This window comes from Pan paniscus, chromosome 3 (assembly GCF_029289425.2).
Source record: "Pan paniscus chromosome 3, NHGRI_mPanPan1-v2.0_pri, whole genome shotgun sequence".
Taxonomy (NCBI): Eukaryota; Metazoa; Chordata; class Mammalia; order Primates; family Hominidae; genus Pan; species Pan paniscus.
In genome coordinates this window covers 107,550,484-107,563,908 of record NC_073252.2, presented here as the reverse complement: position 1 = coordinate 107,563,908, position 13,425 = coordinate 107,550,484, and the positions used below count along the sequence as shown (strand labels likewise).

At 37.6% G+C, this 13,425-nt stretch overlaps 1 protein-coding gene across 8 annotated transcripts in view; it reads right to left on the bottom strand.

Annotated features, from left to right (window-relative positions):
* Positions 1–13,425, bottom strand: part of SEC24B (SEC24 homolog B, COPII coat complex component) — a 107,802-nt gene that overhangs the window by 74,253 nt on the left and 20,124 nt on the right. For all 8 annotated transcript variants that reach the window (XM_055111705.2, XM_055111706.2, XM_055111707.2 and 5 more), the window contains one exon: positions 1,822–2,565. In XM_055111705.2, the coding sequence (XP_054967680.2) occupies positions 1,822–2,565 (744 nt within the window). The remainder of the gene's footprint in view (positions 1–1,821; positions 2,566–13,425) is intronic.

The following is a 13,425-nucleotide window of genomic DNA, read 5'->3' as shown; positions in this document are numbered from 1 at the left end:
ATTAATGACCACAGGCAATTCAACTTGGATAACTTTCTTCATTTGTAAAACAAAAGGACTACAGTAAAATTTAGATCTGTTTCACAGCATCACTGAAGATCCAGTTAGAAATAAATTCTCAAGAGTACCCTGGAGATTCTATTCTAGCTCAGTAATTTGTAGTTGAATATCACAATCTGTGCCAGTGATTCTGGTAGACAGCCAGATTTCGGAACTGTGACAGACACTTTGAGTTGACTCACCCAAGTCAGTGCTAACTCCCTTTTTTCTTGTTTGCCTCTACTATGGATGCTAAAAAAAAGACTCAATATTCATTTTCCAGCCTTCCCTGAAGCTAGGATGGTCTTTTAAACAGCTATGGCAAATGATCTGTAAAATGAAGTCTGTCAATGCCACTAACCAGTCCCCTTTCCTCTCCCTTCTTGCTGCTTTTAATTCTGACTTAATGTCTATAGGTACAGAAGTATCTTGTTTCTATAACCTACATGCTGCAGGTGGCAGAGTGGAAAGAGAAAAAAGGATACCAAGAACAGCGGGATCCACTGCATCCACCTAGACTTGTGATGTGAGGAAAATACCCCCTTTTTGTTTAAACTACTATTAGCTGCTTGTATCTGAAAGCATTTCTAAACGACATAGCAATGAAAGAGTAGATGATCTCAAATGTACAGCTTGGGTCTAATATTAAAGTTCTAATTTTAAATAATCTCATTGTCCAGAGAAGGATATCTTTCCACAGCATCTTTGACACATGGCTATCCAGATAATGATACACAATCTAAAGACATCATTCCAAAAGTTACCACAGCTTTACCAATTCCCATTTTTTACATGCATTTTCATTCGGTTCAAAAGCAGATTCTGTTAAATTCAAGTCACAAATTGAATTAAAATGAATATATCCTAGGGAAAGGAAACACTGCACTTAAAAAGCCACATTGGGCCAGGCACAGTAGCTCGCGTGTTCGAGACCAGCTTGGGCAACATGGCAAAACCCCATGTCTACAAAATTAGCTGGGTGTGGTGGCGTATGCCTGGTAGTCCCAGCTACTTGTGGGGCTGAGATGGGAGGATCGCTTGAGCCCAGGAGGTCAAGGCTGCCGTGAGCTGAGATCATGCCCAGCCCGGGTGATAAAGTGAGACCCTGTGTCAAAAAAAAAAAAAAAAAAAAAGGGCAAGCCACGTCTTACATACATAATTTTTAAATGAAAAAATTTAACAACACCTTGGTTTAGGAAGGTCAGAAGGGCTGAATACCAGGGTATTCTTCATGCATCTTCCTTTCCCTTCCCCATCTTTCAGCCTAACTTACTAATCTGAAAATGAGAAACACTGTTTACGTGCAGGAAAGATGTCTTCTGCAAAAGTCACTAATAGGGGCTAACTTGGGGAAACCAGTGCACTGCTGCAAACCATCTTTTTCCTAAGTAAGTGGGGCTCTGGCTAAAAAAACAACTGTCCCAAGGTTGAACTAGTATAAAAGAGAAAATAGTGGCCAACATATCCTCAAAACAGACCCTTCCATTTTGCCCTGTATCTAATTCACATTAAAGACAACTATTGCAGATGTATAAAATATATCAATAAAAGTTGACTGATCATGGCAAGGAACCAAGCTAGACAAGGCAGATGGTTGGGTGGCTAATTGGGAATGGATGAGAAGAAAGGGTTCAAAGAGGTGCTGCAAAAAGCCACAATAAATTAGCAAACTTCCAGTTTTTCTATTAGGCAATATCACCTCTAACCTTCATGTAAATAATAACTTAATTGGGAATGCACTGATTTTCAAACATGTTTTGGTGAACTTTTCATTCAACCTACCAGTAATGGTTGGGTTGTTGTTCGCTACAGCCAGGGATCCTGTGTGGTTTCGGATGAGATTGTCTTGAGTCGATGGAAGGCCTGGAGATGACCACGTTAGAGTATTGTATCCTGAAAGACTTTGCTGCTGGTGGTGCTGTTGTGATGGTGGAGGTGGAAGTGGCGATGGATGGCTGATAGCTGTATTTTGACCAGAGAATGAATTATCTTTAACTGGCCTAACAGTCGGAGCATTCTGTGAGGTAAACATTTGCCCATATGTATCACCAGCAGGCAGAGAGGGATATGAAACACTAGGATATGCGGCATTAGAAACAGTTGACATAGCATAATGACCACAAGTAGAGGGAAATCCCTGAGACGCAACAGAAGAGCTGGCAGAGTACATGGCTGGACTATTGTAGTGATTCACAAAAGAGGAGTATGGTTGGGAGGCACTCGTATGCAAATGGGATGCTGATGATGCAGCACCTTGGAAAGATCCTAGAGTGGATCCCACAATATGAGGGGCAGGAGGACCCCTGCTGTACAACTGCTGTGCTCCTGGTTGCTGGTTCACTGTGTTAGGAGTCACATTTTGTGTTGGTACTGTATAGAGAGCAGAGTAGTAATCACCACACTGGGTATCCAATGGCAATGAGGTCATTTTCCCAGGTCCTTGAGAGTAATGTCCTGAGGGAGCAATATAGTTTTGATGATGCAATCCATATCCAGATGGAACCTGCATTTGATTCTGGGCTGGACCTGAAAAAGAAAAGCAAGTATTTACAGGTATTTGTAAAGAGATAACTAATTTTTAAAAATAGCCCCCATTTAAATATTGAAGCAATTAACTTTCTTTTCCATAATCCCAACTTATTACAAAAGGTATACACTGTTATAGACCCATTATGGTAGCCTGCCTCCAACATGGCCCCCAATGATCCCCACCTCCTGTTATTCACACCCTTGTAGTCCTCCCTCACAATGTACCAGGACTGGTCTGTATGAACAGTAGCATATGGCAGAGGTGATGATATGTCACTTCCGTGTTAGCCCAGTCTTGAGCTCTGGCTCTCTTTCTCTCAGATACCCCAGTCTGAAAGAAGCTAACCTGCCAAGCCATGAACAGCCCTATGAAGAAGCCCATGCAAGGAGGAACTTAACTCTCTGGCCAACAGCCAAAGAGAAACTAAGATCTGCCAACAACCACGACTGAGCTTTCAGGCAGATCCTCCAAACTCAGTAGAATCTTGAGATAACTATAGCCCAGCCAACAGGTTATCTCATGAGAGACCCTGAGCCAGAACCACCTAGCTAGGCTGCTCCCAAGTTTATCTTCCTGAGAAACTGTGAAATAAATAGTTGTTGTTTTACAAGTTGTTAAGCTTGGGGGGTATTTTGTTATGCAGCTATCAGTAACTAATATACCCATCCTGGAAAAAGTTTAAACTTTGAGACAGGGTCTCGCTCTGACCCCAGGCTCTATAGAGTGCGATGGCTATAGAGTGCGATGGCATGATCATGGTTCACTACAGCCTTGTTCTCCTGGGCTCAAGCAATCTTCTCACCTCAGCCTCCCGAGTAGCTGGGACCACAGGCGTGCACCATGGTGACCAGCTAATTTTTACTTATTTATTTTTTACAGAGACAGGCTCTCACTGTGTTGCCCAGGCTGGTCTCCCATACACCACTGCCCAGCCAATGTTTCTAAATTTATTTTCTTGTAGAGACAGGGTCTCACTGTGTGCCCAGGCTGGTCTTAAACTCCTAGAGTCAAGTGACTCTCCTCCCTCAACCTCCCAAAATGCTGGGATTATAGGCATGAGCCACTGCACACAGCTAAAACTTTTTTCTCAGTTTTTATTTTTCCTAACTAGAAAAGTAACAATATACCCACTGTAGAAAAAAATTCAAACAATAAAGAGTATGAATTAAAAATCTCTGCCTAGTAGCTTATATCCTATTTCCCAGATATAGTTAGTTAATGCTTATGCATCCTCTGTATATCCATGTATCTATGTAATGCATATGTAAGCATGTATATAATTTACTTGATTTTTTAAACACACAAAAAGGATATTACAGTTCTGCAACTTGCTTTTACTTAATATATGCTGAATATCCTTATGTATTAGCATATATAAATCCTCATTATTCTTTTAAAAATTTACATATAGTACTTTATTGTAGAGATATAACATTATTCACCAAATCTCCATTGATGAATATCTTGGGGTTGAACTAATCTATATTTATGAGGTCAACTTTTATGATGAAGCTATAAGACAAATTTCTAGAAGTCAAACTGGAAGTTCAAAAGGTTTATGTTTTTAAAATTGACATTATTGGCAAATATCTCTTAAAAGGTCTATCAATTTATACCTCCCATCAATAATGCTTCATATTGCCTCATTGTCCCAATACTGACTATATATTAATCTCTGCCAATCTGAAAAGTGAGAAACACTTTAGTTTACAGTAGTTAACTTTGAATGATGCTGAGACTCTCATTTGGGTGTCTTTCTCTGCTGTTTGCTTTTTCTGTAGCATTGCGATTTCCTTAATGATTTCTAGCTGTTCTCACACAGTAGAAAATTAGCCTAATGCTATGTGCTGTAAGTATTTCCTCCAGGTTACTGTTATGTTTTGACTTTGTTCATGGTATCTTTTGCTATAGTTTCTTGATTATGTAGTAAAATTCTTTTTTATGCTTGACAGATTTTTAAATCATACTTAGTAGAGGTTTCTTCATTTCAAGATTATAAAACTATAAAACCATGTTTTACTCTAGTGTTTTATACTTTCATCTTTATATATCTTTGATAAGTATAGCATATATTTATTTTATTAATACCAACAAAACATTAATCCTAATATTAGTCTTATTAATATTAATGTATTAATATATTACATTATATGCCATTCACTGTTCTAAATGCTTTACATATATTAACTTCTTTAATCCTCTAAAGTAAATAGTATTATTATACCCATTTATCAATAGGTGAGCCACAAAAGTTAAGATGTTTAACACAGTTGCATGCTTAGGAACTAAATGGGCCGGAATTTGAATCAGGCAATCTGGCTCAAGTTTATGCTCTTAACCAATGATGTGCTGTCCTTTGCTACAAATGGCCAATTGTCCCAAAAACAGAATTCTAGTTTTAGTTCCAATTACTTTTCTTTGGGTTTTGGGCAAATCTTAATTATCTTGGAATCTAGTTTTTCTGTCTTGTGGAAGGAAACAGGTATCTGTGCCATATCTCAAATCAAAGGATAATTTAACAGAAAATTGACAAGACGTTTTAGCTCCACTGACACAAGTACACAAAGGAAGTACCACTACACTCCTTGCCATAATAATGTATTAAAATATTTGTTTATAAAAGAGATAAGAATAAAGCATACATTTTCTAATTGTTTTCAATTTGTACTAAGTAATGTAATGGAATCTTCATTTCTGGTCATGTAATATATATTCTACGGCCAGCATAAAAATAACTTACACAGTCAAGCTGTAAGGGAAAAATATCGTCTACATTTCTCCTATAATTCCAAGAAGTATACAGAAAACCAAAATACTGATAACGCTATTTTACTAGGTGTATAATTTACTTTTCTTAGATTATTTTAGATGGTAATAATTCATCTGAAAGAATTTATTTACTTAAGGAAATAAAGTCTGTTAGGATCTTTCATTAACACGACAAAAGTAAAATGTTGTCCTCCTTTCTCCTATTTAAATATATTAAAAGATGGATCTGCTACCTTTCACTGTAGTGTCAGAAAACTCTACACTAGTAGAATTTATCAATGAAGAGCCAAGTCAGATTTAGAGAAATCTGTTCAAATATCTACCCACTTAGTGACTGATCTGGCATATCCATGCTACATGATCTGAAACGAGAAATAATCATTATGTCCCAACTATTCAAATGTCATTCTTTTAAAAATAACAGGAATGTCCTAGCTGCTGAAATTTATCAGAAGTGAGTTGCCCACCAGAATAAGTCTATTTACTTTCTAGCCTATCAAAGAAAGGTACTTACTCCAGAAAAACATGGGGGGTGGGAATATCTAATATATCTAATCATATGTGGATGCTTACTATTTCATACTTTATATCAAGACCTAAATGTTCCCAATGTATAAAAAAGTATCTGAAAGTAATTAAAGTTAATAAAGACAAATGTAAATCATTTTTAACATGTATTCAGTATTTTTAAATTACTGAGATATTTTGCTTTTTTGTACTATTTCTTCAAAAATCATTATGTATTTTACACTTACAGCACTTCTCAATCTGATCAACCATATGTCAAGTACTCAACAGCCATGTACAGCTAGTGGCCACCACACTGGATGGTGAAAGTCTACAGCATATGTCTATGATTCCAGTTGTTTCTGCCTCTCATGACAGATTAAATTTTCTGCCCTCAGTGTTTTCCCCCTATTCTTTTCTCGTGTACCTGCTTCAGTTTTCTTCCACATTTATTTAAGCTCTATGGCATCCAAATATTGTATTCCAAGAAAGAACTATTTTTTCTAAGAGTAGAGCAACACAGTGCATTATGTACACATATACATATATTATGTTTAACTTATCTGAATACAAAACTCTTGTAGTAATTATTCATCTGCGATCTTTCTTGGGATTCAAAATGATTCTGCAGCATGTATGAAAAGACTGCTGGTATTTTAATACTTCTAAAATAGACATAAAAGTTGTGGAGGAAAAAAATTTGTTACATATATAGTAAAATTTCTGAAAAATAACTTCAGAAGTACTTTTCTTACCACAAATGTGATACAGTCATTGTAAAAAAAAAAAATACAGAAAGTGATCAAATAAAAATCATCTTAATCTTCCCAAGATAACCTGCTAACATTCTGATGTATATCCACCCAGTATTTTCTTTTTGCATATATATGTAAAATTTAGTTAAGCAAAAGTGGGATTATAATGTATCTTTTAAATGATTCCTTCATTTAGCATGATTTGAATATCTTTCCATCATTATTTTTAATGTCTGAAGAGTATTCCATTACATGAATTTACCATATTTTAATCAATTTTCTATTTGCCATTTAGGTTTTCATTTTTTTAACATAAACCACCTAATAAATAGATCTGTAGGTAAATTTTTGTGTTCATTCACTTTACTAAAAATAACTTCCTACCAGTCGCAATTGTTGGGTCAAGTCTCTAGTTGGCAGCTTAACTGTGCAGAAGTGGGAGATGTCAGGATGCCCAGCAATAAGGGAGGTAGAGACCAGAATCAAAGTGGGCCCAGAAGCTAAATTTGGCAGAGACTTCAAAGTCTTTATAAATCTATTCCAAAAATGAAAAGAAAATATATTCCAAAAATTGGGGGAAAATGTTACCAGTAAATGAACAGACAAGGGATATCGAGAGAAATGAAAACTATTTAAAAAATATTCAAAATAAAACAAATAAATATGCTAAATGGTCTCTACAGCAAGGCAGAAGACTTAATGAACCTTGATTAAGTTGACCAACCTTGAAGATTGGTTAAGAAAATGATCTAAGAAACATAGAGAAAAAAAAAAGGCTGAAGAAAAATGAACAAAATTCGAGAGACCTGTGGGACAACACATAGCAGTCTAACACTTGTAATAATCAGTAAAGCATGTAGTGGGCTAAAGAGTGGCCCGCTAAAAGATTATGTACACATCCTAATCCCCCCAATCCTGTGAAAATTACATGGAAAAGTGTGATTATTGCCTTAAATGACAAAAGACATGCTTAGGTTAAAGATCTGGGGAAGAGGAGCCTCTCTTGGATTATTTGAGTGGGTTCTAAATGCAATCACATGTATCCTTATAAAATATACATACAGAAGAGAAGACATACACATAAACAGAGAGAAGGCAATGTGAAGTTGGAGCACAGAGTGATGTAGCCACAAGCCAAGGAATGCCAACAGTGAGACAAGTAGGAAGAGTCAATGAACATATTACTCCCCTAGGAGCCTACAGAAGGAGCATGACTGCTATGGTTTAAATGTTTGCTCCTCCAAAACTCATCTTGAAATTTCATTGCCATTGCAACAGTATTAAGAGGCTGTGCCCTTATGAATGCATTAATGCCACTATCACAGAAGTGAGATTGGTATAAAAGGGCAAGTTTGGTCCCCTTTTCTCTGCCCTCACCTTTGCCCTTCTGCCACGTGATGTTTTCTGCCATGTTATGACACAGAAAGAAGGCCCTAGCCAGGTGCTGGCACCTGATCTTGGATTTCCCAGCCTCCAGAATTGTAAGAAGTAAATTTCTGTTCATTATAAACTAGACAGTCTCAGGCATTCTGTCATAGTAGCACAAAATGGACTAAGAAGTAGACCTGCCAACACCTTAATTTCAGACTTCTAGACTTCATAACTGCAGAAAAATACATTTATGTTGTTTTAAGCTACCTACTTTGTGGCCATTTGTTTCAGCAGTCCTAAGACATTAATAAAGATATAGAACAGAAATTCTCAAAGTGTAGTATACAAAACTCCAGCAGTGCCAGAAACTCTTTGGGGAAAATCCATGAGTAAAAACTATTTTCATAATAGTACTAAGATGATATTTGCCTTTTTCACTGTGTTGACAATTATACTAATGATACAAAAGCAATGATGGCTGCAATGTGAACCCTGGGGCACAAACTGAAGCAATGGCACCAAGCAATACTAGCAGTTACTATATTCTTCACCACCATGCACTCACACATAATTTTATTAGATTAAAAATGATGGTCTCTGTGAAACATAAAGCACTTTTATTGCACACTGAAGTATAAATGTAGTATAAATGTTATCTTCAGGAAAAGTATTTGTTTAACTTAGCTGTGAGCTCTATCATTGAACAAAACTTCAGCAAATAGAATACAACAATATATTGAAAGTAAAATACACCATGACCAAATGGGGTTCATATTAGGAATACAAGGCTGACTGACCATTTGAAATACATTCAATGTGATTCAACATATTAACAGACTTAAGAAAAAGCCACATAATCACATCAATAGATACAGAAAATGCATTAGATAAAACTTGGCATCCATTCATGATAAAAACTCTCAATAAACTAGGAAGAGAAAGAAACTTTCTTAACCTGATAAGGACTATCTACTAAAAACCTATAGCAAACCATACTTAATGGTAAGGAACAGACAGACCGCTTTCGTCCTAACATTGATTACATGGAAGGCAAGATGTCCTCTCTCATCATTCCTATTCAATAATGTACAAGATGTAACAGCCCCTTCAGTAAGGCAAGAAAAATAAATAAATAGTAGATAGACTGGAAAGGAGTAAAAAAAAAAAAAAAAAAAAAAAACCTGTCTTTATTTGCAGAATGACATGACTAAGTAGAAAATCCCAAAAAATCTTCCAAAAAATGCCTGGAATTAATAAGTGAGTTTATTAAGGTCATAGAATATAAGGTCAATATACAAGAATCAATTATGTCTCTAAAGATCAGTAGTAAACAAGGGGAATTAAGATTTTAAAAAACAGTATCATTTATAATAGCACAAAAAAGAAGTACTTAGATGTAAATCTAATGAAATATGTTCAGAACCTATATAAAGAAAACTACAAAACGCTGATGAAAGGAAGCAAGGATTTAAAGAAATGGAATGACATACTGTGTTCATGGATTAGAAGACTTGATATTATGATGTAACATCTCAATTTTGATCTTTAGATTCAATGCAATCATAATAAACAACGCCAGCAGGTTTTTTTTGTAGATATCAACAAGCGGATTCTAAAATTTCTATAGTAATACAAAGTTACTAAAAACAAACAAAAACTGAAAAGGAACAAAGTTGGAAGACTCACATTACCCAATTTTAAGGCTTACTTTATAGGTTACAACAATTTAAGAAGTGTGGTATTGGTGAAAGGACAGATACACAGAATGCAACAGTCTAGAAACAGACCCACAAAAATACAGTCAACTGATTTTTGACAAAGGTGCCAAGGCAATGCAATTGAGGAAAGATAGTTCTTTCAACAAATGGTGCTGGAATAACTAGATATCTACATGTGAAAAAAAGAAAAGAACCTCAACATATATCTCTGGTCTTAAACAAAAATTAAGTCAAAATGAATCATAGGCCGGGTGTGGTGGCTCATGCCTGTAATCCCAGCATTTTGGGAGGCCTAGGTGGGCGGATTACCTGAGGTCAGGGGTTGGAGACCAGCCTAGCCAGCATGGTGAAACCCCGTCTCTACAAAATTAGCCGGGCATGGTGGTGCATGCCTGAAATCTCAGCTACTCGGGAGGGCTGAGGCAGGAGACTTGCTTGAACCTGGGAGGCGGAGCTTGGAGTAAGCCAAGATCGCACCACCACACACCAGCCTGGGCGACAAAAGTGAAACTCCATCCCAAAAAAAAAAGAATCCTAAATCTCATTGTAAATTAAACACTTAAGAGAAAATATAAATTTTTGAAGGGAATCTGGGATTGACAATGAATTCTTACTACAGAGGCCAAAGGGGCAGCTCCCCTTGGCCCTCTGAAGGTGTGCTGAAAAATCAACTTGCAAAAGGCAGATTAACAGGATAAAAGACATACAAATTTATTTAACGTGTAGACCCAAAGATAGAGGAAACTGTCCATTTTTATCCTTAGGTTCAACAAAGTATGGACAGCCATGCAGAAGTATAATTGGATAAAAAGGCTATAATCTAATGTGAACAGACTGAATGGGGAAACCCAGGAAGGCCTATCTGTTTAGATTCTTCTTGGCCTGAGCACACATTCTTTCTTTCTGCTTATGGGGCAGGACCCTCTCTGGAATGGGGGTCTTATGACCTACATTCAAACAATGTAGATGAGATAATTTCTTTAAGGCCAGTTTTTACACATAGTACAGAGGGAAAGTTAGAATAATATTTTTAGGTTTTGTGGCTTGCTTTGGGGAAAAAAGGTTCCAGTTTCTATGACCTGCCTTGGGGAAGAGGGAATCTGGTTTCTAAGGCTAGCCTCAGGGGAGAACGGGACTGGGAGACAGGCAGGCAACAGAAAGTCAGAGAAAAACTTTTGCTTCTGAGGCTACTTCTGAGGCCTCATTTTGGAGTTTTGTTTTATTTTTCTTTCTTTTTTTTTTTTTTGGAGACAGAATCTTGCTCTGTCACCCAGGCTGGAGTGCAGTGGTGCGATCTCAGCTCACCCCAATCTCCACCTGAGGGTTCAAGTGATTCTCCTGCCTTACTTTCCCTAGTAGTTGGGAATACAGGCACCCACCACCATACCTGGCTAATTTTTGCATGTTTAGTAGAGACAGGGTTTCATCATGTTGGCCAGGCTGGTCTTGAATTCCTGGGCTCAGGCAATCCTCCTGCCTCGGCCTCCCTAAGTGCTGGGATTATAGGCGAGAGCTACTGCACCCAGCCTGAGGTTTCGTTTTCTGAGCCTCAACATTACCTATGATACTCAAAGCATAGTCAGCAACATAAAATATTGAGAAACTTGACTTTACCAAAATGAAAAAAAAAGTTTGCTCTGTGAAAGGAGCTAAGGATTAAAGACAGATAAGACACAGTTGGCCAGGTGTGCCTGAGGTCAGGAGTTCGAGACCAGCCTGGGCAACATGGAGAAACCCTGTCTCTACTAAAAATACAAAAATTAAACGGGTGTGGTGGCGCATGCCTGTAATCCCAGCTATTTGGGAGGCTGAGGCAGGAGAATCACTTGAACCCAGGAGGTGGAGGTTGCAGTGAGCTGAGATCACGCCATTGCACTCCAGCCTGGGGGACAAGAGCGAAACTCCGTCTGTTGCGGGAAGTCAGGGATACCGAACGGCAGGACCTGCTGAGGCCGTGACAGAAGAACATAAATTGTGAAGATCTCATAGACATTTATCACTTCCGCAATCAATACTCTTTTAATTTCCTATGCCCTCTTAATCCTGTCATCTTCGTAAGCTGAGGATGTATGTCGCCTCAGGACCCTGTGATGACTGTGTTAACTGCACAAATTGTTTGTAGAGCATATGTGTTTAAACAATATGAAATCTGGGCACCTTAAGAACAGGATAACAGTGATTTTCAGGAACAAGGGAGATAACCTTAAAGTCTGGCTGCCTGTGGGCTGGGCAAGCAGAGCCATATTTCTCTTATTACTGAACACGGGTAAGAGAAATATCGCTGAATTCTTTTCCCAGTAAGGAATATTAATAATTAACAGCCCTGGGAAAAGAATGCATTCGGCGGGGGGGGGGGGGGGGGGGGGGCTAAAATGGCCACCCTAGGAATGTCTGCCTTATGCAGTTGCAGATAAGGGATGAAACATGCCCTGGCCTCTGGCAGCACCCCCAGGCTTGCTAGGATTAGGAAATTCCAGCCTGGTGAATTCTAGTCAGACCGGTTCTCTGCTCTTGAACCATGTTAAGATGTTTATAAATGACAATGCGTGCACAGCAGGACATGGAAGTTCATTAGTGATTCTAGTTTTGCCCTGAACTTGAGATCTCACCCTGATCTTCTGCCTTGTGATCTTTTGTTGCCCTTAAAGCATGGGATCTCTGTGACCCACATCCTATTAGTACGCTCCCTCCCCTTTGAAAATTGCTAATAAAAACTTGCTGGTTTTAGGGTTCGGGGGCATCACAGAACCTGCCGACATGTGATGTCTCCCCCAGATACCCAGCTTTAAAATTTCTCTCTTTTGTACTCTTTCCCTTTATTTCTCAGACCAGCTGACACTTAGGGAAACAGAAAAGAACCTACGTGAAATAACGTTGAATTATTGGAGGCGGGTTCCCCCGATATCTGTCTAAAAAAATAAAATAAAATAAAAATAAGACACAGTCATGAAAATGTTCAGGAAAATTAAAAGAATAACACAGAAAGAAAATGTTTGCAAATCAGATACTCAATAAAAAACTTGTATCCAGAATACACTAAGAACTCTTAAAACTCAACTAAAAAAATAGACAACCCAACCAAAAATTGGTAAAACATCTGAAAAGATAATCACCACAAAAGATATAAGAATGTAAAATATACACGAGAAGATGCTCATCATTAGTTATTAGGAAAATACAAATTAAATTACAACAAGACACTATCAAAAACCGAAAATATCAAATGCTGGCAAAGATGTGGTGCAAGAGAAACATTCACTCATTGTTGGAGGGAATACATACTAGTATAGCCACCCTGAAAAATAATTTGGCAATTTGTTATAAACTTAAGTATATATTTACTATGTAACCCAACAGTCCCACTGTAGTTATTTACCTAAGAGAGCTGCAAACTTGCGTTCACACAGAAGCCAGTACATGAATGTTTATGGTAGCTTTTTTTATAACTACCAAACACTGGAAACAACCAAGATGTCTGATAACAGAGGAAGGGACAAATAATCATGGCATACACATACAACAGAATACTACTTAGCAATAACAAGGAACAGAATATCAATTTGTGCAGTAGCATGGATGAATGTAGCTAAGCAAAAGGAGCCAGACCCAAAAGGCTACATATTATATGGTTCCGTTTACATGACATTCAGAATAACAAGGATAGAGAACAGAGCAATGGCTGCCAGGGGCTGGTGAGAGGTACTGACTACAAGAACTTTTTTTTTTTTCATGGTGA